Here is a 26,426-nt window from a genome sequence, read left to right on the forward strand (position 1 = left end):
GAAATAATATTGAATTCCCCCACCCACTAGCAGAAAACTGCAGTAAAGGCTGCCTGTTTAGGGCAGGGGTGAGCCAACTTTTTCAGCAGGGGGCCAGTCCACTGTCCCTCAGACCTTGTGGGGGGCTGGACTATATTTTTTTTGGTGGGGGGAATGAATGAATTTCTATGCCCCACAAATAACCCAGAGGTACATTTTAAATAAAAGCACATATTCTACTCATGTAAAAACACACTGTTTCCTGGACCATCCGCGGGCCAGATTTAGAAAGCGATTGGGCCGGATGCGGCCCCCAGGCCGTAGTTTGCCTACCCATGGCTTAGGTGATATACTTTCTTTTGAATGGGCAGGAGAGAGTTACAGGGACACCAAGGGTGGTAATTAAGCTGTATATGTGGAAGAGTGGGTAGTGTCCAGTTTCTTAATGACTTCTGAAAAAGTTGAATCTACTCTGCTTATGTGTATGCCACCATCCTTGAAATGCCGTTCTGCAACTTGAATGCAAACCAACAGATGTATATTTTAATCACTGGAAGACGGGCAATTAAACTCCTCCTTTCCTGTTTGGTATTTCATCAACTGAGAAGCAATAATAGCTACAGTAGGTAAACTGGGCCTGGACACATGGAACACAGCCTGCCAGTTTTGAAACATTGCACTGCCCCCCCAGTCTGATTCTGGGCACAGTTCAAAGTGCCTTTGAAGCTCTGAGCAGTTTGGAATCTGGATAGAATGGGAGCTGCTTTAACACCCTCCCCTAACTCTGCACCCCCCAATAATAATAATAATAACAAGTAGCTTTCTTACTGGAGCTGTGCGAAGATGGCTGCTGGGCTGTGGAGAGCTGCTGCGTCCTTCTCCCTGAGTGCTGGGGGACACAGAGAGGAGGTAATGGCTGTTTGGTGAGGGTGGAAGGCTGATGTGTTGCGGACTCTTTGCTGCCTCTAGTGGAGAATGCTGGGGAGAGCACTGTGGGCTTAGGAATGTGGAGGACAGTATGCCGCTCTGTCCTGATGGTTCCATGCAATGGCTATTTACAAGATGGGGCAGCTGAGGTGTCCCACAGTTTCTCAGTGTGTCCGAGTTGCTAGCCTGGCCTTTCAAGGGAGCTTGCTTAGAGGCAAAGGGGCAACTGGACGCTGGGTTTTCTTGCTTGATCGGAAAGCCGAAGAAGTGTGGAGAGGGCTGCTTCTCGTCCAAGCCGTGGCTCCTTTTGCGCTTCTGCAGCTGCATCCTCAGCTCTTCCACTTGCCTCTGCTCTTGCTGCAGTTTCCAGGTCAGCTCATTGATGACCTTCTGCTTTTCCACCAGCATCTTGTCTTTCTCTGTGTCAACCCTTTCCACATCGAGCTGGATGCCAGCGCCGTTCATGCTTCCCATCAGGCTTTCTTCACACCCGCCTTGCACAGGGGAAGGGTGCAGGACAAAATGGGGGGAAGACATTGGTCCTTCGTTGAAACTGTCTGGCAAGGAGCCATTCACCGATAGGTCTGAGGAAGCTGGGGAGATGGGGGGAGTAGAGCTGGTGCTGCCAAAGTGGTAAAAGCCATTGGACAGCAGGCTCGCCGAAGACTGCGACTGGTAGCTGGAGAGAGAGTTGGTTGGTGTCACTGGGAAGGTGACGGTGGTTATCTCATTGAAGCTGGGCACAGAACCCCCGCTGCACTCCTGGAAGGGCCGCAGGCGTTCCATCAAGGCCGTTTTCGTACCTGATACAGGGAGGCCCCTTATTCGGAGCTGCTGCCTCAGCTCCGACACCTGGAATGAAAGCCGTTTAGTCAGTGGCAAGGTCGCTTTTCAGTTCAACTTTGTGGCAAAGTAGCAACCTGCTTACAGTGGACCCTGACCCAAATCTAAACCAGAGATTATTTGCACGGACAAAGAGTTGGGCTGGGTAAAGTTTGGGCTCCAAAATGGCTGCTATTAATTGGACTGGATACGTCAGTTTGTCCCTGTGCTGCTTAGCACAACATTACTTGGACATCTCTAATGATTTCTATTGCCTTAGGTGCTATGCTGTCCAAATTAAAATTATGCAAGTTGTAATAAGCCTGGAGTGGGACTGAACGTCTGCACCCAGGGCTTATTTTTCAGCCGGAATTCAGTTTCAGCACCTCTCAGGTGAGCTCCGTTGCCATTCTAAGAGAACAAGGGAGACATTCATTGTGAGTTCTGGCACCTCTTTTTCTAGAAAAATAGCACTGCCTACACCTAATGAATTTGTGGCTGGTTTTAACCTGGGCTGCCCTTCTTGCATTTTAGATATAGACAGAGCAGTGCTTCTTGAGAAACTTGGGGGAAACAGAAGGCATGCTTTCCAGTCAACCATCATTACTCCTGAGGATACTCTTCTGTCCCTGCTTAGGAGCTGCAGCCGTTTGGGCACAGGCAAGTCCTCCAGGTGAAGACTAGGCAGAACATCAGAGCTTGTTGAACTTCCCATTACTTTGCTTCCTGTGGATGGCCTATATTTTCAGCAACAGCTGCCTGAGGTTGTGCCTCTGGCACGTGCCTGTGTGTATATAAGTGTTCGCTTAGGGAACTTGGTTTCAATTGATTTCTTAACGTATGTTATTTTTAATGCTTGAGGGTTTTTCTTGTTCCAGGGTTGCCTTTGTGTTAATTTTGTTTTAATTTAGTGTGTTAGTAAAATAATGGTTTGCATTCTTAAACAACGAATATTATTGAAATAGAACTGGCTCTGCCATCTGTTTTTAAACAAGCTACGATGTCCGATTTTATTAGTTCTAAGTCAGCTTTGGCAAATAATAATTTGGTCTCTTCTCTACAGTCCACTGACCCTAGTTGGTCTGTTGATCTTATGGTGGTGTTTGACTGCTTCAATTTATGTGATATTTGAATTTTGATTAATTTGGGATATTGACCGAAGTGCATGTGTTAACCATGTGTTTGCTGGAGGAACACACTGCCTCCACATGCAGTTTCATATACCACACAGAAGGTTTTATACTTTTCATCAACTTTTGCATTCAGTACTCACTTTTAAATCATCCAGGTTGGATGGGAGAGGACCTGGCTTGAGAGACGAAATGCAGGATTGCCCTGAAAAGCTTCCCTTCCCAGGGGAAAGAGGGCTGTTGGCAACTGTCGATGGGGAAGAGTTTGAGGTTTTGGCCATTTGCTCATTGGGTTGCCTGTAAAAAATAAAAGTGCAGAACATTTTTCCCCTTTTGTTTTCTTCTGCTTTTTAAATATCAGTATTCTTACTTACTTCACCAAACCTTTATTAGGCATGACAAGTACTGGCCATCATAAAACATCCATATATAAAAATAAAAGCCATGTAAAATATATAATTACAAGAATTATCATTGGGATTTCTTCCTGCTAAACAGTGCCAGTCACCACTCTAAGAGATACTATTGAGAAAATCTCAGCCAAATCTGATATTTTCATTGTGCCATGATGTTAGACTTCCCAAAAAAGGAGATAGCACGTGTTTACATAGCTGGTTATACAATGGACAGTAGAAAAGGATATGTTCTACAGTGTCTGGCACGTTCAAATAACATCTGCAGTGTCTATCATTTCTGGGGATGTTTAAATATCTGCCTTTGACAAGAGCTGAGGGGGAAATGTTCAGCTGGGCTCACATAAAGGCCCTGCGTTGGGCTAGAATTATTAATTTTGAGATTTAAGTGACCCTGTTATCTGGTGTATTTAAACCATAGAACTTGGGGGAGCAAATTTTATTTACAACTGATTCGATGAATGTCCCTTAATCTAGTTTGAATATTGCAATAAATATATTGCTCACTTGAATTATACCAGGATTCCAAGTCAATACCAATAGATCTAATTTTGCTATGTAAGAGCTGGAACGATCTGGATGTATAAGAGTTCTTAAGCAAGTCAGAGAGCAGACTCAAAGGTTGGCAGCAAAAATGGCAACGCAGCCAGTATTTTATAGTGCTAGCCTTCATCCAATATTCCATCATGTGTACACCTAGTTCTACATACATCGTCTCATACTTGATTGAACTTAGGAGCCCCAGGATACATCTCAAGAAACTTGAGTGTATCTTATCTAAATCACTATTATATGCTTCTATCCATATTGGGACCCCAAAAAGTAGCTGGGATGACACTTTAGCTTGAAAAATCTGAATAGCAGCTGGTATAATTTGGTCACCTTTCTGAAAATAAAAGCGAGCTATTGCTGAGGAGTTACACTTTGCCTGTTTTATAGCACTTGTGCAATGGGTTGACCAACCTGAGTTGCTCTGCAATAAAATTTACTGCATCACCACTGTTGTCCTGAAGGGTACAATCCTGCTGAAGTTTGGAAGAGTTGACCACGCTTAAAAGGGAGAGGCTTTCTCTCTTAAGCACACACTTTAATTTCCTATTTAAATTAACAGAGCTTAAAAGTGACTAATGGGCTGGAATGTGCCCCAAATTGATTGTGGCAAGAAATCAAACCTGGGTAAGGTGGAAAGGTCACTCTAGGAAACCTTTCCGTTACCAACTCACTTCAGCTGCATGGAATGGGGCCCCGGATAGTTGAAGTGCTGCTGGTGCCGGTGCTGCTGCTGCTGGCTGAGGATCTGGAGCTGCAGGAAGAGCTGCTGCTGCTGCAGGAGCCTTGCATAGGCCGAGTCCATGGGAGGAGGGGACTTTTCCGCCTTCTGGTCTGGGGGAATGTACTGGTGGTACTTAAGCTTCTTCACTTTTGGCTTCATCTCCTTGGGCTTTTTGTGGCGATTCTTGCTATCGCTCGATGGTTTTGACTAAATGGGGCACAAATAAAAATTTCAATAAGATTATCTGCAACATGGAGTAACTGAAGTTAGTTAGAAAGTTTAGCGAGCTCCCGTGCCCAGGGCCTGCCAGCCTGCAAGTCAGTGGAGATAGTATCAAGACTGTGGGGGGTCATAATAGATGTCCCTTCTCACTAGGGTTGTCGAAGGAATCCACTGAAAACAGAATATCAAGCAAATTTCATTTAATCTGCCCATTTTATCCCCACTGGCAGAGACACTCGCTGTGGAAACTATTTACCTTAATTATCTACAACAAACTTAAAAAAAACCACACCACATGAACATGTTATGTGTAAATAGATATGTAAATTGCTTTTCTATATATATTATTTACATCATCATGTATACAGGTGCCTCTTTACTGTCTTTGTTTCTAAGGCCCTAAGGCCACCTATATGCACTAATATGTTGCAATCCCAACAATGTCTACTCAGAAGTAAATCTCACTGACTTCCAAGTACGGTTACAATTTCAGACTTAATCTGTATCCTCTTGTGTATTTTAAAGCCAGTGGAATGCATTGCTCCTTATTCTTTTCACATGGAAAACCACACTTCCTGGGGTTACCTTGACTTACAACTAAACTGTTCCTCCCTGATGCAAAAGAGTGAAAAAAGCAAGATAGGATTATCATGTAGCGTAGCTGGTTAGAGCATGGTGCTGATAATGCCAAGGTCACTGCATATTCCTGCATTGTAGGGGGTTGGACTAGATGATCCTCAGGGTCCCTTCCAACTCTGATTCTATGACAAGTTTATATTGAACTGTGAAATCAAGGTAGCGAGAAGTAGAAGACTAGTTTTTTTGCTGCAAAATACTAACATGGTCCCCCCCCCCCCGAAAACACAAGGAATGTAACTCATTTGTAAGTTATCTGTTGATGGCTGAGATATATGTGTCTAATGTGTGCTACATAAAAAAAAAATGTTAGAAATTACAAGTATTTCCACATCAGCAGGCAATGAAACAGCACACAAACTTTTGCAAAATAAACCAATTGCATAGGAATGGAAAACATCAGAAGAAAGTGCAAATGAATATTGCAATTGAGACGTGTTTGTACATCCCTTCTTCCCATCTGACCTTCTGTAGTTGAGTACAAGGAACAAAATATACAGGCACCACATCATTTGTAAAGGGCATGTTTATATATTTATTAGCCACACATTCCTTTTAAAACAGTCTGAAGCAGCAGTCTGGTCCTTACCCAGATGACACTTCCAAGAATTTTTAAATGATATGTATCTAATAATATACTAATGCATGTTTTACAATCGTCACAGTACTGGTGTATTTTGTACTTGGATACTCTGACCCAAATATAAAATCTCAACATGTAACGCAGCCTTAAGATAGGCCTGCTGCTCCCAACATCATGGGACAGTCCTCAGGTCACCTCCCCGGTGACCATTTTTAAACATTAGGTATGTTCGGAATTACAACTCCCGTTATCCATAGCTAGCATGACCAGTGCTCAAGGGTGATTGGAGCTGTAGTCTGTAACATGGGCAGGACACCATGTTGCCCATCGTTGCTTTACGGCTTTTAAATATTTCTTTCATTTTTAACTTGGGCAGCATCCAGCTACTCCCCTTTCCCCCAGAATGCCTCTGCGTCCACCTCCATAGGAAAGGAGTAAAGAAGGAAAGCTATAGGGCAGTGCTTTGCCTTCCAACTTTTCTCTAAATATCACAAGAAAAGGGATGGAGGGCCCTCTTGTTGCCCTAGAGGGACAAGGGAGTATTTTGTCTGTTTTGAAGGGCAGAGTTTCCCTAGATGTTTTGGGAAGAGATACGTGCATAAGTGGTTTGTCTGTTACTTAGTGGTTTACATGGAATATTAAATATACATTAAAATTATCCATAAAAGTTCAGCAACTTTAAAAAAAAATCAAAATATAAATGGAAATTAGTAGTTTAAAATATACCAGTGTTTGGTTTGGAGTATGCATGGATATTATTTCTGTTGTCTGGGGCAATATTTCTGAGTATTGCCATTTTCCCTCTCTGAAATGGGTATTTTGTAGTGCCCATGACAGCTTCATAGAATCCCACAATTCCTGAGACAGATGAATGAGCCATCTAACATAAGGTCCTGTTGGCGCTATTGTTGGAAACAGCTTGGCTTCAACAGATCATCAAAGTCTCAGCTTGCTCCTTTTGCAGGTACTTTCACCCCAGAATTCTAATGGACCCAGTTTTGTGACACAAGGAGGTACTGTCTGGGTAGTTCCTAGCGACTCCCATCTCCAAGCAAAGCCAACACTGTAACTCACCTCCCCAAACATTTAAACCAGTCCCCCCCCCCTTACTGCAGATGAGTGCTAGCTGTTGTCTAGCCAATAAGCCATGTTAACAATTTTTCTTCCTACGTAGTGGGAGGTTAGGCTCATACCTTTGCAGATGTGGTAACAGTGCCAGGAGGTGTTTGTTGCCCATTCTGTTGTTTAGGACTTTCTGGCTGGCCATTCCTCAGAGATGTCATATCAGCCGTATCATTTTCAGAGCCAACGGAATGATCCTGGAATCAAAATAAATACATGGAAATTAATAAACATCAATATGCACATTTTCAAGAAGCCTATCCACATGCAGGCAGCTTACAGACTATTACAGAAATGGTCCATGCTAGTCTTGATCAGCACCAGTGATCTTGACCTTGTTTGGAGCCTTAACTAGGACTGGACTACATGTTAGCACTTTTTTCAACTGGCATCTCCATGATCTGTATTTAGAGCAGCGTAAGATGGAAGTTTCCTTGTCAGCATCAGATGCTCCTGGAAACTATGTGCACCAGCCTTCAACAACCTAGTGACCACCTGATGTTACTGGACTACAACTCACAACATCCAATGGGGATTGTAGTTCAAAGCAAGCTTTAGTGTATTAGGCTGGGCAAGGCTGCTCTATGCAATCAAGAGGATCTACGGTAGATGTTAAAGCAATAGCATGGATTGCCGACAGAAGGCAGTCTTCCATAGGGATAAGGTTCCATATAAAATGGGCTTGACACTGAAGGAGGTAAAAGAAATGGATGACAAGCTGTGAGAGCAGTGAACTACACTCCTAAAATCACTTGATCTTAAAACGGCTAGCTAGCTAAATCCAATCCACCAACTGATAAATGCAAAATTCTTCTGTAACGGACATTCTATAAATAAATGTGTTTTTTTAAAAAAAAAATCAACAAAAACTACCTTGGAGGCCCCCAATTTCTCAGTCTCCATCATAATCAATCAGCATATTTTGCTGGTGACTCGGGACTCCCTGCCATGGCATTTCTACACAGCTGAGACCAATCGCATTTATCAGGCTAGTGTTATTAGGGAAACCAAATGGACGAATCGTTGGGCTCTGTGCCATAAGTGCTTGGAAAATGGAGGTGCCCCATGCCAAGTACACTGTGTAACAAAACTGCCGGAATGGAGGAGGGCACTCCAAGCCAAGAATATGTCGTGTTCAGGTTAACAGTGGCTCAGGATCCTTTGCAGGACACCCCCATGTTTTATGTAACCACCAGAGGCTGACCTTACAGCTGGCTTCCTCCATAGGCTGCAGTGCCCTCAGAGAGATCTTGGCATGCATTGCATCTTTTTACCCACAACGAGTTCTTATTCCAGCCCCGAGGAGAGGAATATGCTTCCTCTGGCATCAGACATTTTTTCCTAATAGAAGCTCTTGTACTCATTGTCCAGTACTGGATGCTGACTGGGGGTGAAGACAAACGTAAAAAGTTTATAGCAGAGGGACTGATTTGGAAGCACACTCACTGTGCTGAATCCAAGCGCATGTTTTCTGACCTGGATTGAGCTTGTGGGAGGTGGGTGTGGCTTGGTTCTGCAAATTTAATCCAAAGTATCAGGACGTCTCATCTGTCCAAAAGTAAGAAATACCGTTTTACCTGAGTTGCCCCTGACATTGTGGATAACGTTGCTTCTGAAATTTTGATTCCGGCTGCTGATTCTGTGGATCCCTGGGAATCCTCGCTTCTGATCTGCTCTGGGGACAGCCCATCATTGCTACTATCTTCTTCAAAAGCAAAAGCATCTGAGGATTTAGAGAAGTTTCCTTGGTTACCTGTGGCAAGAAGGAAGAAAAAGACTCAGTGATAGGTGATTCTGAATGGCAGTAAGTTTTTAACAAGTGTACATGTGGCAAAGCAGACAAGTGATCTTAACACACTACAGTATTCACAGATGTACGCTTTCTTGTTCCTGTCAGGTAGGTAAAGCTGTGATTTATTTGTGCTCAAAGGCAAGTACCAAAGCAGCAAATTCAGTATGGTTGACAAACATTCAACTGAGAACTATTATAGAAAACCACTAATGAAGCAGTGGTTCGATAACATGTAAATGGTGTGCTAATAAAATCTGAATTCAGCAATTGGTTCCACTGGCTCTGTTGAAGGTCCAGCTCCACCAGGTCTTTCTCCATCATCCTGGGAGCAGTCATCCCACCTGAGTGCATCAGACGGAGAGATGGGAAGCATGATTATTGAGAGGGACTAGCTCCTTGACTCCTCTCCCTGAACTGTTTCCACACCAGCTGGCCCTTGTGAACATTTTGTAAGTTTAAGAACTGCTGCTTCAGCTTGCTTTCCCCCTCCTCACTCCATCCTTTCCTCCTTTTGAGTTCTGCATTTTAGATCAGAAGCCTGAGGGTTCCCATGTTTCTTAATTGCTCTATAAGCTGCTCTGGAATCATTTTCAGCTGCAGAACGGGATTACAAATGCTTTAAATAAATAAATAATTCTCAAACATTGGTTACTGGAACTATCTGATTTCCCATGAGGTTCTGATTCTCCGTGGAACACACATTTTCAGGATTGCTACTATTTTACTGGGTTTTGCTTTTTAAAAAATGAGGATCTTCTTTCTTTTCAACTGTTTTTGAAGATGTTCATAATTTTGTTTGAGGCACTATATTATATGTGCCACAGCTTGTACCCATCAGTCTTCAGACCCTCCCCCCTGCAAGATAGCAGATCTTTAATAAATCCAGAACCTTCAAGGATAGCATCATTAGAAGGCTCTTGTTTTTATCCCAAAATTTCACAACTCTGCAGAATGCAATCGTCATCCCATTTCAAATTGCATCGTCTCTGTATTAGTTCAGATTATTCGTTTAAAAATGCAAATTTGTTTTTAGATGCACATTTCAAAGTGGATGTGGCCAAAGTGTAAAAGTGGGCAAGGTCATTCTATTTTAAAAAAATATAGGGCACATTTTAAGAGTCTTGGAGGTTGGGGTTACAAAAAAACCCTTTTGACATTCTGGAGTCACAGCTGGGAATTTGTGGGAGTGGGGAAATAGGAGCAGTCAATTTTTAAAAAAGACAATTGGGGTGTGGGTGTGGGTGTGTGTCTTGGAAGCCCACAAAAAAAATAATTGGGGGGTCAAATGCTGCTTGTGCACCATGGTGAGAATACTCCAAGAAACTCATCAAGAATGTGCCCCCAAACAATTCACCAAATCAATAGCTTGCATGGTTTTTTTCATCCTACAACCTCCTTTGAGAAATGCTGCAAAGATGCGACCCATTGTGCTTCTACGCGAATCAATGTGGCTTATGCCAGATGATGCTTCTCTGCCATTCAGCATACTCAGTGGGTTCTGGAAAGTGTTCCTGTGCAATATCCCGCAAACTAGCAGGCAAAAGCGCTTGACCCTTGGCTTTTGCTGATAAGTAAAGTGCTGGGAAAGACAGGCTCTATCACAAAAGCCCCTGCAAGGCTGGAAGACAGAGAGTAGGCAGTGGAAGGAAGGAAGATTCCTGCTACACGCTGTAATCTTTCCAGGGACATGTCTGGCTTTGATCAAGTTTCTTCCTACTCTGCTAGTGAAGAGGGATTTGAAGAGGGCAGGAATGAAGGAACCATTCTAGGGTGCTAGAATCCTACTAGCTCTTCAACATGGATCTGTACTCTCTTATGGGAATTATTCCAAAGGCATTCCCATGGAGAAAACATCAAGAACCCTACATCACATTGCAAGGGACCCTCTCCACAGCGAGTCTTTTGTATAGCCTACTGTGCATGGATGTTGCTATAGCACCAGAGGTGCCTTTCCTGGTATTACCTTTGATGGCTTCTTTCACAGCTGAGTCAACAGGAATGATATTCTTCTCCACCAGCTCCAGAGGACCTGGCCTAAGAGCAATTTTCTCATTTAGATTGTCTGCAAGACGGGCTCTTTTCAGTTTCATCTGAGTAGCCTGGACAGACCCTTCTGTGGCTGAATCTGTAAAGCCAAATGGTAAAAATATAAATTATTCCACAAAATAACCAGCCTGTGCCACAGCTCCTTTCCTTTTATCACTTCTAAGAAACACAGGATAAATTCTATGTCAGTGCTTTCCCAGTAATTAGAACCTGAGTGTAGCTGTAACACAAAGCATTTCTCTTGAACCATAAAACAACTGTGGCTTGCCAATCAGATCGGCAGTTTGAATCCCCACAATGGGGCGAGCTCCTGTTGCTCTGTCCCAGCTCCTGCCAACCTAGCAGTTAGAAAGCACGCCAGTGCAAGTAGATAAATAGGTACCGCTCCATTGGGAAGGTAAACAGCGTTTCTGTGTGCTGCTCTGGTTTCGGTGTTCTGTTGCGCCAGAAGCGGCTTAGTCATGCTGGCCACATGACCCAGAAAAAACTGTCTGCAGACGAACGCCGGCTCCCTTGGCCTGTAAAGCGAGATGAGCGCCGCAACCCCACAGTCGCCTGCAACTGGACTTAACTGTCAGGGGTCCTTTACCTTTACCTTTAACCACAACTAGCCACAGAGTGCAATGATGACAGGTGTGCTTGTAGATAAGCTTTTCTCACTGCTGATATGATATGCAGTCAATTTTAACAATGCTCAAGATACACGGAAAGTATTATCTGTACATAGTTCCCTGTAGCCAAACAAAATAATTCCAAGGTTCAACCCAGTGCACCACACCCTTTATGTGTGTCTGCATACCAGCATGGCTGAGCCACAGTTTGCTGGGGAGTGGGTAGCACACAAGCAAACAATCCTTCAAATGCCATGCTGGGCATGGAATCCTATGCAGGAGAGTCATTTCTGCAAGCCCAGTAAAAACTTGGTTTCAAAAGCTAAATGAGAATTGCAAGAAGCAGTATCTAAAAGAGGGAATAACTTGCTTCATGAGATGTGCATTTCCCCCCAGTTGTATAGTGTGTGCCATACATGCTGGAGCAACAATTGCCCCAGCCAGGCTCAAATAAAACCCACCCCAGATTTGTTTATAGAATAACATCATGCAAACATCATCATAAATCAGTTCGATGATTATTCTTGTCCCCACCCTGAAGGAACCCAAGGTGGCAAACTAGCAAAGATTACAAACATTTTAGAAAAGTTTTAAAACCTAAAATAATTCATAAGCATTCCATAAGCAGGAGACTGCTACCAAGAAGGCCTAGATTAGGGCAATAAAAGGTGCTTTTATACCTTTCCTGAAGAGGGATCAAAAGACACTGAGGCTTACTCAGAACATGGCAGAAGTGTCTTCTGCTGTTGGCTTGCCACAACTACAAGAAGTGCAAAACATCTAAGGCAGTCTCCCACAACCTGGTGCCCTCTAGAGGATTTGGACTACAATTCCCATCAGCCCCAGACCACATCGTCAATGGTCAGGGATGATGGGAGTTGTCCAAAACCCTTGCGGAAGTCTAGACTATCTATTAACATAGAACAGTTCATTTGCAATTCGGTGGTGTATTTCTGTACTTCCAAACATGTAAAAAGAAAGCTCAAGGTCATGATCCCCATAAAATCATCAATAAAATACACTGCTAACAACAAAATTACACCAAATTAGTAAATCAGAAATATACACTACTAAACTGGATCACCCTTGAGTAAACAAATGTTTTTTAAGTAGGTACCGGAAATAGCAACACTATAGGTGCCTGCCTTACCAGGAGCTCATTCCAAAGGGCATGTGATGTAATACTGAAAGCCCTGGGTTTTTGCAGACATAAGATGAACGTCAGGAGTAAGCAGCACCTTTAAGAGTGTCACCCCCAGGGATTGAAGTGACTGGGTAGGGATATACAAGATTAGGTGGTCCCAAAGATAATCTGGTTATTAAGCACTTTGTATGCTAATAGCAAGATCTTAAACTTATTCATTCAATCTTACCCTGTAAAATGTGCATATCAACCAGTTCTGAGCGCTCAGGTCTGTTTCGGGTCTTGTGCTTTAAATAATCTTCAGTCTACAGAACATAAGAACAGAGATCATTACCTCACTAGCTTGATTTAAAGTGCATTAGGCAATGCTTCTTTAAAAGGATTCAGTCAGACTTGGTCTAACTGACGTTCATTTTAGTTAACATTTGTTCTTCTCTGGTAGGACCCACACCAAAAGATTCAAGTTACAGGAAAAGAGATTTCAGCTCAACATCGGGAATAATTTTCTGATGGCAAGAGCTGTTTGACAGTGGAACCGTCTAAGCAGAAGCCATCTGCTTGCTTTAGTTGAGATTGCAGGGGTTGGACTAGATCAGGGGTCTGCAACCTTTAAGACAAAAAGAGCCACTTGGACCCATTTCCGAAGAAAAAAAACTGGGAGCCGCAAAACTCGTCATTATAAAAATAACTTTTTTGTCACTTTTTATTATTTCTTTGTTTGACCCCTCAGAATTACTCCTCCTCATAGAAATAAACGTTAAATTAACAAGTTACCTTTTTGTGTGTGTGTGTTCTTCACTTCCCTTCAAAACAGTGACCAGCATACATGCCCCCTTTCAATGCAGTGACCAGCGTACATGCCCCTTACAGTGTAGCGGGCGGGCGGGAAGGTGACGTTGGGACGGTGCGTGACTAACGCACGCAACCGCCCCCATGCGACGTCACAGCCAGTACAGCGCCGCCACAGTGGGGAGTGTCAGGGCGCACAATGCGCCTCCTCCCCTCGCTAGTATCCGCCCTGGAGCCGCGGCAAAGGTGTAAAAGAGCCACATGCGGCTCCGGAGCCACGGGTTGCAGACTCCTGGACTAGATGACCCTCAGGGTCCCTTCCAATTCTATAATTATCCCACAACTTTTTGTCTGGATACTGAATGTCTGTAGGCTAGGACTTGGATCTTTGAAGAGCTCCATTTGTGCAAACCCGAACTTTTGGCAGGTTTCCCAGAATGCAAGTAACTTATAATTGGCACAAAGGAATCATAATACTACACCAACTTTTAATATGCACTATATTCAGCACAATTTCAGTTTAGCTTACGGCACAGATCTTAAACAAGTGTAAAACTCAGCCCTAAGTACCCAGCTGTATCAAAGTAAATTTATTTACTTCACTAGAACTCATCTAACAGCAGCTCTGTTGTGTTTTAGCTAATAGGTATTTAAAATCCACCGCAATTAAATTGGTGTAGTTTCATGTTATGTGTGAACAAAGATTTTCAAGTAGGCTTCCCATCAGTCCCTCTCAACCAAACTAGCTGTGAAGTATTCCAATGTTGCTTCCCCCTGCCAGCCCCCAGGCCCCTCCCCAGCTGAATAAAGGCTTAGAATATATTTTTGGTTCTACTTCTCCCTAAACGAATGTAGTTTAGGGCTGTTGACTCATATAATCCTTTTTTCTTCCAGGCAATCGGCCAGTAGAAGCCTTTGAAGGGAGACTGTGAGATATTAACCTATGCCTGAACATTGAGATATAGGGTACTTCTAAGATACTTCAGACTTCTTGAAGTGTTAAGCACATTTATTTTTCACAGGGGGCTATACATCCTTCCTTACGTTGATCTTGAATTTTTGCAGGACACTCATATACAATAATGTAACATAGGCATCTTCTAAATGCCTATACATAAATTTCATCAAGAGTTTTGAAAGTAAGTTAATATATATGTACACAGAATTGTAGAACTATAAAAGGATTCACTTGTTTGGCTTCCTGACCTAAATTTCCTCTACATATTAACTCCTATGCCATAAACAGAGGAAATAAAGGATAAGGTGCACCACAAATTCCCATTAAATGGGACAAATTAACAGACGGCAACTACTACTACTAATAAAAATTCCGAGCAAATTAAGTCATAGTTTCTAGGACATTACAAAGTTATCATATACTATTGTCCATCTAGCCCAGCATTGTCTATTGTAACTAGCAGCATATCTCCATATCTCTTTACCAATCTTGCTGCTGGTGTCATTGGACCCGGGTCGTCATCCGTGCAAAATACCAGCTTTATGAATGAGCTATAGGCCTCTCTCTATATGGACTGTATTCTTTATATAAGAGAACTGCTATCAGTCTTGGAAAAGGCTTCTCTAAGCAGACAGTTCCCCAATTTCCCCCTTTGGCAAACTGCAAAAAACACAAATTTTGAAGGATGGCCTTGTTTAAGTTTGCGTATTATTTCTGAAATTGCAAATTAGGTAGCTTCGCCTTTAAATGTAAACAGAATCAAATTTCTGCCCCTGCCCCCCCCCCCCCGGTACACCTCTAGTAAGAGCCTTGGCTGGAGACTTGCAGCAGGGAAAGCTTGAGAATATCTTGTACTTTCTCTAAATAAGACCAGATCACCAGCTCTTCCACTAGTGGGGTAGGTGGGGGGGGGGACTGCCTCTTAATCTTATCTTTCTCATTAGCTTTAATTAACAGTGCCTAAACTCTGCTTGATAACTGGTGCCAGCAAGAGACAAGAGTACAGGTTAAGAACAGCCCAAAAGCACTGTGCAGTGTCACAAGAAGAGAAGGGCAATATGGTGTACTGCAGACATCAGGCACAAGGTTTCCTACTGGGGATACACACACACACACACACACACACACACACAAACACACCACAAAGGCACTTTCTCATGGGACATGTGCCAATTAAGTTTAGAGCCCTGTAAAGGTGTGCTAAAGGTATAGTATCTGCAGAAATGAATCCAGTGATTTTCCAATTCCACTCACATTCCTGCACATGGCCACAACCTTCTCAGCAGCTAGTTAACCTGCATGATGCCATCTCCAGCCACCCCCTCTGATGCCTACCCAGGGTTACCTTGGCTCTCTCCAAGCTCTTCTTTTGCTCATGGAAGGGAGAGGGGGTTTTCAGTGCTGCAATCAGAAACAGACAAAAGCACAATGAGCACAGCAAGCAACAAGTACATTTTCAGCATTGTGCCATTGTAACAAAGTTCAACAAAATTAGCCACACAAATCAGCCAGCCCCTTTATTGCATCAAATTAAAATGAATGAGGAATAACCACAGACATTCCCAGGCCAGGCTGTGGCAGTGGAAACGAGGCAGAGAGGAGCAAAGACACAGATGGTAACTAAAGCAGGGGGAGAGCTGAGAGTTGTTTGGAGACAGCCATCTTTTTTAAGGCATCTTAGAGGGAGGTGAGTGGCCTGGCGGTAAAGTGCAGCTTGTCCAGTATCCAAACACATTGGGTGAGAAGCTCAAGAAACAGAGCCTTGCACGTTAATCCTAGACGCATTTGGGGAGCTTGGTTTTAGTGGAGTTGACTTCCAGCTAAAGTGATCAGTCGGGGAGGAAGGATCTAGTTATGGAGAGGACCACCAGTGATATTAATGTCCAGAGGAGACCCGCTAATAAAATTGAGAGTCTGAGTCTCATTGTATCACATGGGTGTCAGCAACACATACAAAATCAGCAAGGAGGATAAATTGCTCCATTCTGTCACACATTCTTTTCAAAATGAGCTCTCCTTCCTTCATCCATTGGCAAAATCTCCTTCTCGATATAAGAGAGTGAGCAGAATGCTCCATTAAATTCTGATACTCTCCACCAGTGCCTGCTCTGTGTTCTGAACCACATATGTTTGGAGGACATATTTGTTTCTTCAGATTGCAGTTCCATCGAGATTAAAAAAAAGAGGGTCGCCTCCTCCACCATATCTTAACGCCCTCCAGTGATAAACATGCTGTTAGGATTGAATCACAACTCTGTATTTGTCCTACAGGAATAAATGGCAGCAAGGAAAAGGTAGGGGCAAAACCTGCTCCTTGAACTCCACTCCCCAACTGGCAGTCCAGCTTTTTCCTATCTGCATAGTCTCATCATGGAGCCTTTTTTCCCTCTCCCTACCATCAGTGTTGGCTAGTTCTCACTGACTAGGAAATTTGTACTTCGTTGTACTCTTATCACCAAGGGGGAGGCTGTCCCAATGTGTTCACAGGCTTCGTGAAGATGACTTGGCACACAGTTCCCAGCTCATTTGGGTCTCACTCTCTGAACCATTTCTGGGTCTTGCTATTTCTTCTGTGTCATGGGTTAAGGGCATGAGAGGAAAGCATCGCTCTTCCCAAAGCTGCGCAAAAGCTCTTTATCTCATGGCTGAATTGTAGCCTAGTTATTTATACAGTGAATGTTGTCCAGAATCCAAAAATAAAGATTGCAGACACAATTCTCATCTCCATTTTAATAAGTGTCAAATTATTGTTTGTTTGTTTCCTTTGCACAAAATGTGACTGGGAGCACAGTCAAACTGTGGGACAGGAAAATCAAAGGCCAAGAGAATTATATATTGTGTGATTTTTATTTATTTAAAAACCCTCTTTTTTTCAGTAAAATAAAATAAACAAAACAACCCAAACTGCTTTTAACAAATGGCTTCTCTAGTCTCCACATGCCAGTTGTTACCTCCCATCACCAAACGGATTTATTGTCAGAGTTATGAGTCATTTTGCATTGACGCAATTGGATGAGCTAATTTATTATTTGCCTCCTGTAGTTAACTAGATCCTAAAGCACGATAGATATTTTGTTTTATTGAAGACTCAAACCCTGCACAACTAAAAGGCCAAACAAAAAGAAGAAGAAAATCTTAAAGTGAGTGAGTAAATAAAAAAGTGTCACAGAGCACCAAAGGCAAAGTTAGAGGAGACACCTCAGTGGTAAAAGACGGTTGTAAAACAGATTCTGGTAAACTTCATAGGGTGAAAACCATCCTACTTTCAGATATTGCAAGAGCAATCTGAGAAGCTGGTGCACCAGTGCAGAGGCTTGGTTCACAGCTAGTGGGATGGTGGGAAGAGCTTTGAGAGAGCATCCGATAAAAGTAATCTGCAAAGCAGAAAACCAGTGTTGTTCTTCTGCACAGTTCAATTAATGCACATTACAGAACGCTAAAGTTATGTAGGATCCATGACAAAGGATGGACGCAAAACAAAGGGACCTTTGCCAAGAGGATTGATGTGAATTCTGCAGACAAACCAACAGCATATGGTTGTCTGAGAAAAAATCTATGTCAATATGGGGTTGAATGTGTTGGTTCTTCCATGAGGGAAGTTGTGGCAGTAGTGGAATTTTAGAAGTTAAAGTCTGGAGTGAGAGTACAATGATGAAAGGAGAATTACACACATAGGATTGTATCCAAAGTAGCATTGAGTAATATTTTCTGACAGAACAAGGATTTCCACTTGCACAGCTGGACTTACCTCCTCTCCCCTCTTGTGTGCTTCCTAAATCTGTTTTAGGGGCTCTCCAAACTCTCCAGCAGAGTAGATTTGGGGAGTGAGTTGGACACAAAGGAGGAAAAAGTCCCAATGTGCAAGCGGAAATCCTTGTGCTGATGGACCACGTTAGTTGGATACTGCCCCACAACACAGACCTGTCCTGAGCCTTCAGTTATCACAATTTTTAAGAGCATGTGCATTGAATAATGAGTATTGCAATTAAACATAATTAACTTTCTCATTGTGCCTGCCAGGAAAGGCTACTGCTTTTGGCCATAGGGGTGGGAAGTGTTTTGTTTTCACAGAGAAAAGAAATCAGGAAATTGCTATAATTTTAGAAGACAAATAACAGATTTGAAATCTTATAGTTTATAGCCATTTTGATTTTAAAAGCATGACATGAAGTTTGAATGCTCTGGTTTGAGAGGAAGGGTCCCAGTGAGAGTGCCACCATGGTGTTAAGAGAGGCTTGTCAGCTGTGTGACTTGCTTGCCGATGATAAATAGTGGCAAACCAATAATGAGTAAAACCTGTGTCTATGACCCAATCATATGAATCTTTGTTCATATGAGTTTGGGTACATTAATTTATTGATTAAACTAGCATACATTTGCATATGAGATAAAAACGGTTCTAAAGAAAAACATACTTTGTTTTAAAATTATGCCCACAAGTGGCACAGTAGGCCTCATCTTTGAAGAGCTGTCCCCTGTTCTATCACACACAGAAGGACATGACGCTGCTTGACATCTTTAAGTACTTATGTTAAAAACTGATAATGTAGATATACCAATTTGGGGGCAGCTTGTCAGCTGATCAAATTAAACCTATTAACCTAACCAATTAACTGACTAAATCCTGAACCCCTACTAACACCACTAACTAACTGACTGCATTTACACACCACAGTAAATGCTTTTGCCATAAACACAGGTAATGGTTTAAACATAAACACACAGGGGCTTCCTGTTTTGATCATTCCCTAGCAGGAAGAACAAAACATAATCCCTAGTGTTACATCTGAATTGGAGATAGCAGTTTATTTCACTCCAAACAAAGTTTGTTCTTGACTTACCAATCAAACTTAGTTTGAGTGAAACAAATCACAATCCTTGGCTCAGATATTATTAGGGATGTAAGAAAACATCATTTTCTGTTCTGACCTCTATTTGTTGCATGCAGCACTGTTTATGTTCCACTGCGCTATGTCTTCCAAAAAACCCCCACTTTATCTGTATTTCCATCAACTGTGTCAAATTATGTACCTTATATAATTTACATGCAAATTATGTTGCCGTGATGTTATTCCCCCCTATTCATTTCAACGCAAAGGAAACACAATGCAAGTAGGGGTGGGGAAAAGTAATAATTTACGTATCATCTGTGGACTGAAAGCAGCAGCAACAACAGGTGAATTTCCATTTTGGACATGGGATGAATAAGTGAACATTGGCAATTTCCACTCCTGTTTCCATTTTTCTTGGAATTCTGCAGCATCCCCAGATGTAATGTTAAGCCAGGGATTGTGCTCATGCTTGCAATAGGGGAGAAGCAAAGCAGGTGTGATCTCCACATTCACAACAAACCATTAACTGTAGTTTATATTAATTGTGAACTGGGCAATGAGGCTTCTATATAGGCTTATGAGCCTTGTCAATGTGAGAAAAGGCATCAAAGGAGAAGGCAAAACAAAAACCCACCCTTAAATTAGGAGGGCTGGAAGACCTAATACTATGGACATGTGCAGAAAACATGTGATTTATTTGCTATATTTATATATGCTGCTCCTCATTTTTTGTGAGGTTCTCAGTGGTCTCCTATCCAATTCCACACTCACTTAGTATCAATCAAAACAAAAAAAAAATTCCTTCCAGTAGCACCTTAAAGACCAACTAAGTTAGTTCTTGGTATGAGCTTTCGTGTGCATGCACACTTCTTCAGATCGAAAGCTCATACCAAGAACTAACTTAGTTGGTCTTTAAGGTGCTACTGGAAGGAAAAAATTTATTGTTTTGACTATGGCAGACCAACACGGCTACCTATCTGTAACAGTATCAATCAAGTTACATCATGTATTCCCAAGGGATTTGCTGGGCAGTGACTGCAAACGGGATGTAGTTGGGTGTAATTCTCTAACTACCTACCACTGATGTGAATGCCCAGGAACAAAAGTAATCAATGGGATCTCTTCCTACAACATAGGAAGCATGATTATATTAAGGGCAATTACCTTGCCCTTTCTAAGTTTTGCATAAACCGATTAGGAAGGCAGTCGAGAAATGGGCAAAGATGTGCACTTTTTGTCAAACTCACCAGACAGGTATGAGATGCATGTACTTAGCATGGGTCCTTGGGCGGTTTTTATATCCTTCAAAATGCATCTAGGGAAATGTCATATCTGAAATAGCCCTAAGCACATACTAGTTGAAGCCCATGGTCAAGCATTGTGTCCTAGAAAGAAAGATGTTTGGGACTGTGGAAGAGGGGGAGATGAAATAAGGTGAAAAGTCTGGAGTCATGGTGGTAACCCATTTGCCTCGGACGCCTAAACAAATGCTGCTATTCTTGCCTCCATACCCCTTACCACTTTCTTTCTCCCTCTCTTTGAGGAGTAAAATGCCTTTTAGGGGGTAAACTAGCAGCCTTTATGGGGTGTCAGAACATCCCCTGACAGTTGGCAAACACCAATGACACCTCATTTTTGCAGAACATGACAGTTAATTCTGATAGTGGGATAGGATTAAACCTGCCAAGAACTTTGGGCAATGTATTAAATAAACAAGTCTATGTGGATCCACTCTGTCACACATAACATGCTGTACCTGCACTACATACACTGAAATGCCTCATGAAAATGCCAAACTGCTGCATGCACCATTCGTATGGAAGCGACAGACATTCCACGCCAACAATGTAGAATGTTTTGCAGGAGGTGGCTTAAGAGGAAAGCAATAGCAGAGGCCAACTACAACATGCGGCACCCAAAGGCTTAGGCAGTCACTGTGTGTGGCTCAGAATCAGTGTGATCCAGCAGAGAGAGAGAGAGAGGGTGGGTGCTTGGGGTGGGAGACCTGGATTCAGATCCTAGTTTGACCATGGACTCACTGGGTGGCCTTGGGCAAGGTGTTATCTCTCTCAGTCTCAGTTTCCCCATCTGCAAAAAATTGGAATAACAATGACCTGCCTCATAGGATTTTGCAAGGTGCCCTACATCCTAAATGAGTTATGAAAATGATACAGTATAGTCTACTTCAGGAATAATCAAGCCCAAACTCCCTTTCCTGTGAGGCTCATTAGAATCCTAGATTTTGGGATGCATGTGTAAGTAATCTTCTAGTCCCGAGTTTAACAGTAATTGCAGTAACAAGCTGAGTATGTGATGGCAAAAATTCCATGCAATCTGTAGTGCCGGACCAGTTGCTCAACTCAATCTCCTGCTTATGATTGTACCAGAAATAAATATTTTTTGCAGCAGTACAGACTTCTCAGGGTGGGCACTATGTAAGAAGTTATCTCTCTGCCACAAATATTTCCTTCCTGCATAAGAGTTGCAGAGGTACATAGCACCAGATCTGTGTGTGCTAAAGTGGTGTACGTGTACAAGCCTGCTTTGCCCTTCTTAGAATCAGAAACAGTCCCTAATGATGCAAAATTGTATTATATTTATTTGGTGGTGGATAGTGTGACCCTCAGCTGAGGCTGCATGGGCCTGCTAGTGCATAAAAGATAAAAGTGAGAAAGCAAAGTACTCACGTGGCATGATTCCCTGGTTGGCGAGCTGCTCTCGGCTTCTTCGCTGCTGCAGCCGCAACTGTAAAACTGGGAGAGAGTGCATCTTTCAGAAAGGGACCTCGAACTTCTGCCACAAATAACTCCAAACTTTTCATTTGCTGAGATACCTTCCGCTCTGCTGCTAAAGAGGGAAGGTTCAGATCTCTATCACATGCCAAAAAAAGGAGTCATCCTTGTTACAACAGCAGTGTAGATCTGACCTATTACTGGAATGCAGCTTTCTTATTATCTTACTAAAACTAAGCCAATTAACCTGGAGTTTGGTCAAATGACCATTTCCCTTTCTCCATCCTCTCCACACACACAAGTTAACAACTTCATAATGCAGCAGACGCAGTTGCTAATGTTACTACATTACCAAAAAGATGAAAATTTATCAAGCTATTCTAACTGTGCTGCTTATTAAGATTTTCGAGTAAATGCTTCTCTGCTACACATGTTATTTAGGGTTGAAAGAAGAGGAGCCTTTTGCAATAGTTTCTATTCTAGAGTTCACAGGAAACAACTCAGAGTTACAAAAAAAATTGCTGCAGATCTGGAAAACATGGTCCACACGGATATGTGCTGCTCCGTTAGCTTAAAGAAGGAAAGGGAGTTAAAGAAAATGAATTATCTATGATCACATTTACATGAAAAGGTAGACAGGATTTGTTTTCTATGCAATAGATATGCTTGCTCTGCCAGGTGCAGCCAGGAGATGATCCACTGGACTGAAATTCTAGCTTAAACAAATTCTTAAAAATTTAGTTTGAAATGAAAAGCAAACCAGCACACCATCTTGTGTAGGGATGAAATCGATCCTCTTGAGATTTGGCCCATTTTAATGAAAGTGATGAGTGGATGTGGCTCAAAATGAAAAACTGTCTAGGAAACTATGGCCTAATGTACATAACAGGTCTGCCTGCAGCTATAAATAATCCAACTTAATCTTGACACCTCTGACATATATGAAGTCCAGCCTGCTCCCCCTGTTACTGCTTCAGAATGCCCTTCCTTCTTTGCACCTCATTGCAGGATGGAGAGCCACTTGTGTTTGGCAGATCATTAGCTTGCCCTGGAGAACAAACACTTGCCTTGTGTCTCTAGAACTGACATATCTATCAGGGGTGCAAATAAAAACAACAACCAATGTCTGCAAATTTCAAATCAAACCTAACAGTATTCTGAACATTTGATTAAAAGAAAATGTGATGAGGGAAGATGGAAACTAAAGAAATTTTTGTCTGCTTTGTAGATATATGAGGCATTTAGCAGGTGAGGGTCAATTTATTAATCACAGTCACTATAGGAGACCAATCCAAATTGCTCCACATATTGTACATGTAGACTTACTATTCTAAAGCTGCAACCTTAGTCATAATTCCTAGAGAATATTTCATTATGGTGGAACTTGGAGTAAACATGCATAGGATTGCACGGCAACAGGATGGTTTTCACCATGTTGTTACCAAATTTTAGATCGGGAGCTTCCAGAGTGGTTGTTTATTTAGCATGCATATGTGTGCACAAAACATATGTGGCAGTTATATGACATCACCTGCTTACTTGGCATTCATTCACGTGCAGGTAACCCAATACCCCCAGTGAGTGTTATGCAACACTTCCCAGTGCAATTTCCCACCACTTTTCTTATCACTTTCTCCTTATCAGACTTTTAGTGGTTATAAAACTAACAGCATAATTGCACTAGAAAGTGTGGAATAATAACCACTTTTTCTGCATATTAACATCCCATCTGGAAATGCCCTTCATCTCTATAAAACTGAACTTTTAATCAGCAACAACCCGTCCCCCCCAAAAAAAACCCAAAACCCATCTCAACTTAAGCAAAGAGCTACTGCACATTATGGCTAACCACATAATTTCCACACAGTGAGCTTAATATATAAACAAACCCTTAACTTAATATATAAATCTGCCCTTTTAAATTTCCATTGAAATATATATATAAAGAATGGAATGAGATATATATATATATATATATATATATATATATATATGTACAAAAATACATATTATCTCAATAGGATATACAAAACATTTTGTGTGTGTGAGAGAGAGAGAGGGAGAGAGTATTTCATTTCTCTTCTACGTAAAATGTATTTTAAAAGAAATCTACAATAGTGTCAGATTTTCATAACCATTCAAATGCATCTGATGCTTCATTTGTGTTGGCAATGTCCTCATCTTTGCTGGAATTAAGTCCTGTACCAGTGACTTATCAGATAATTTAAAAGACACCATTCAGCCCTTTAACAAATTAGCTAATGGATCAAAGATTTAACCTTTTGGATATGTTTGAGGGTCTCAGCCTTTAAATCAGCAGTACTGGGTTGTGAAGAACACGAAGCTTGTCTTTTTCATCAGAACAAGCTCTGAGGAACTGGGTGGGGAAACCCTCCAATTTCCACAAACAATCTCTAAGAAATGAGCACTGGAGACAAATGGCTTCCTTGGGGCACCAGCACCCTCTTGAAAAGCTCTCATGATTTGTTTATGCTTGCACAGACTTAGCACTATAGAGGGATTAAAGCATCTGTTTGCATGCTGCTTTAATCAGGGCTAGTCAAGGAACTTGCACACTTAAGAGATGTCACTTCGGCAGGAGAACATGGGAGGAAAGAGATAGAGAGGCGGGAGAGGCAGCTCCCAAAGGTCTGGGCTTTTTGGAAAGCATGGCCTGTTTCATGTGGTCTCAGGAACCAGATGCAAAGCTTTGACGCCACTAAAACTTAACTGCAAATGCATCAAAATACTCCCCGTTCGCTGCAAAGCCCAGTATCCACAGTCTGGAAGGCAGGCTTGGATGAATGGCTGCCACCACATAATCCAATTACATCCTTTAATTTCAGTGGTTAAGAATGTCAGATCTGCACCTTAAACACATTTCCCTGGAAATAATAGGCCCCAGGAATTTCAACGGAATTTGCTTCCCAAGAAGACACACCAGAGTATTGGAATCCCAGGTGTTTAAAATGCCTGAAATGCAAAGTTGTAAAGCATGGGTAGGCAAACTAAGGCCCAGGGGCCGGATCCGGCCCAGTCGCCTTCTAAATCCAGCCTGTGGACGGTCCAGGAATCAGCATGTTTTTACATGAGCAGAATGTGTCCTTTTATCTAAAATGCATCTCTGGGTTATTTGTGGGGCACAGGAATTCATTCATTCCTGCCCCCCAAAAATATAGTCTGACCCTCCACAAGGTCTGAGGGACAAAAAAGTTTGCTGACCCCTGTTGTAAAGCATTTCTTTTTACGGATGAGTTGCTCCAATGTTAGGGTTGCCATATGTCCTTTTTTCCAGGACACACCTTATTTTTCATGGGTAGAGTCATCCTAGCGATCCATAGTTAAAAGTAGAAGTCTGCAAATGTGTCCTCTTCCTTTGCTCTTCAAAATATGGCAACCCTACAGGTACTACTGATTTTATTTTTTAAAAATAAAGCTGATATTTAATGGCTAATTTCATGATTGGGATTTTGCTTGCAGTGTTTGTGTTCTAAAGAACAACAAAAGTCACAAAAAAGAGGAAAAACCAAGAGAGAAAGTGGAGTGGCAAAAAGAGAGAAAGGGGGATCCATTTTTGGCTTTCACCCTGCCCAGTGCTGACTCCAGCCCCACCCACTGCTGGTATGCAGCCCACATTCCCGAGGGAATGTGGCCCACAATAAAAAGATACAGAAGTTACCCAACTGAAGAAGAATGGACAAATAGGGATAAATAGCAATCACTGGAAGACATTGAACTGATTTCTTTCATCTGCTCTCAACTAGCAGGTGTGCTATCAACCAACAGAACTAGTAACAGAACTAGCAAGTACTTCGATACAATGAAAATTAACACCAAAAACATTTAAGCACTAGTCCAGAATAAAGCCTTTTCCATATTGTATGTATTTGGTAAAGAGGTAAGTGCAATGATATGATAGACGATGGATTGTTTTTTAAATAAAGTGCATATAGGGATGCTTCGTAGAAACTTACTGTGGATAACACTTCAGCAATAAGATGGAATCCTTGTTTATATCCACAAATGACCCACTGGCAATTACTACTGAATGGACATGTTGTGAAGATGCCCACTGGAAAATGCTTTATAGATCTGGCTTCTTTTTCCTGATGGGTTTTTAAAACAAGGCCTGTGCTTATTTCACAAACATAAACTGGCTGTTACAGAAATAGTAGGCAGGACATGCAATCATTGTTTCATTGCTTCTAGTATGAAAAAAATACAGGCTACACTGGCATCACTAAGCTATCAACTCATAATCTCTTCATAGAAGTTAGCCTGACCCCACAGATCTGTTGGCTAAGGCAACTTGCCAGTGTGTTTCGGTAGGGAGTAAAATGTATGGGTCACTCACATTTGAAGTTTGCTCCTAAGCAACAAAGCTGCAGTACAGCTGGTCAAGCCCAGCTGACATT

The 26,426-nt window shown here is 42.1% G+C and overlaps 1 protein-coding gene across 1 annotated transcript in view; it reads right to left on the reverse strand.

Annotated features, from left to right (window-relative positions):
- Positions 1–26,426, reverse strand: part of MYOCD (myocardin) — a 220,826-nt gene that overhangs the window by 8,309 nt on the left and 186,091 nt on the right. The window contains 9 exon segments of the mRNA XM_083725808.1: positions 808–1,758; positions 3,002–3,155; positions 4,495–4,751; positions 7,179–7,304; positions 8,685–8,860; positions 10,863–11,024; positions 12,930–13,005; positions 15,793–15,848; positions 21,967–22,032. Of these exon segments, the coding sequence (XP_083581934.1) occupies positions 808–1,758; positions 3,002–3,155; positions 4,495–4,751; positions 7,179–7,304; positions 8,685–8,860; positions 10,863–11,024; positions 12,930–13,005; positions 15,793–15,848; positions 21,967–22,032 (2,024 nt within the window).

Source organism: Podarcis gaigeae (assembly GCF_964106915.1).
Source record: "Podarcis gaigeae genome assembly, chromosome: 2".
NCBI classification, from domain to species: Eukaryota; Metazoa; Chordata; class Lepidosauria; order Squamata; family Lacertidae; genus Podarcis; species Podarcis gaigeae.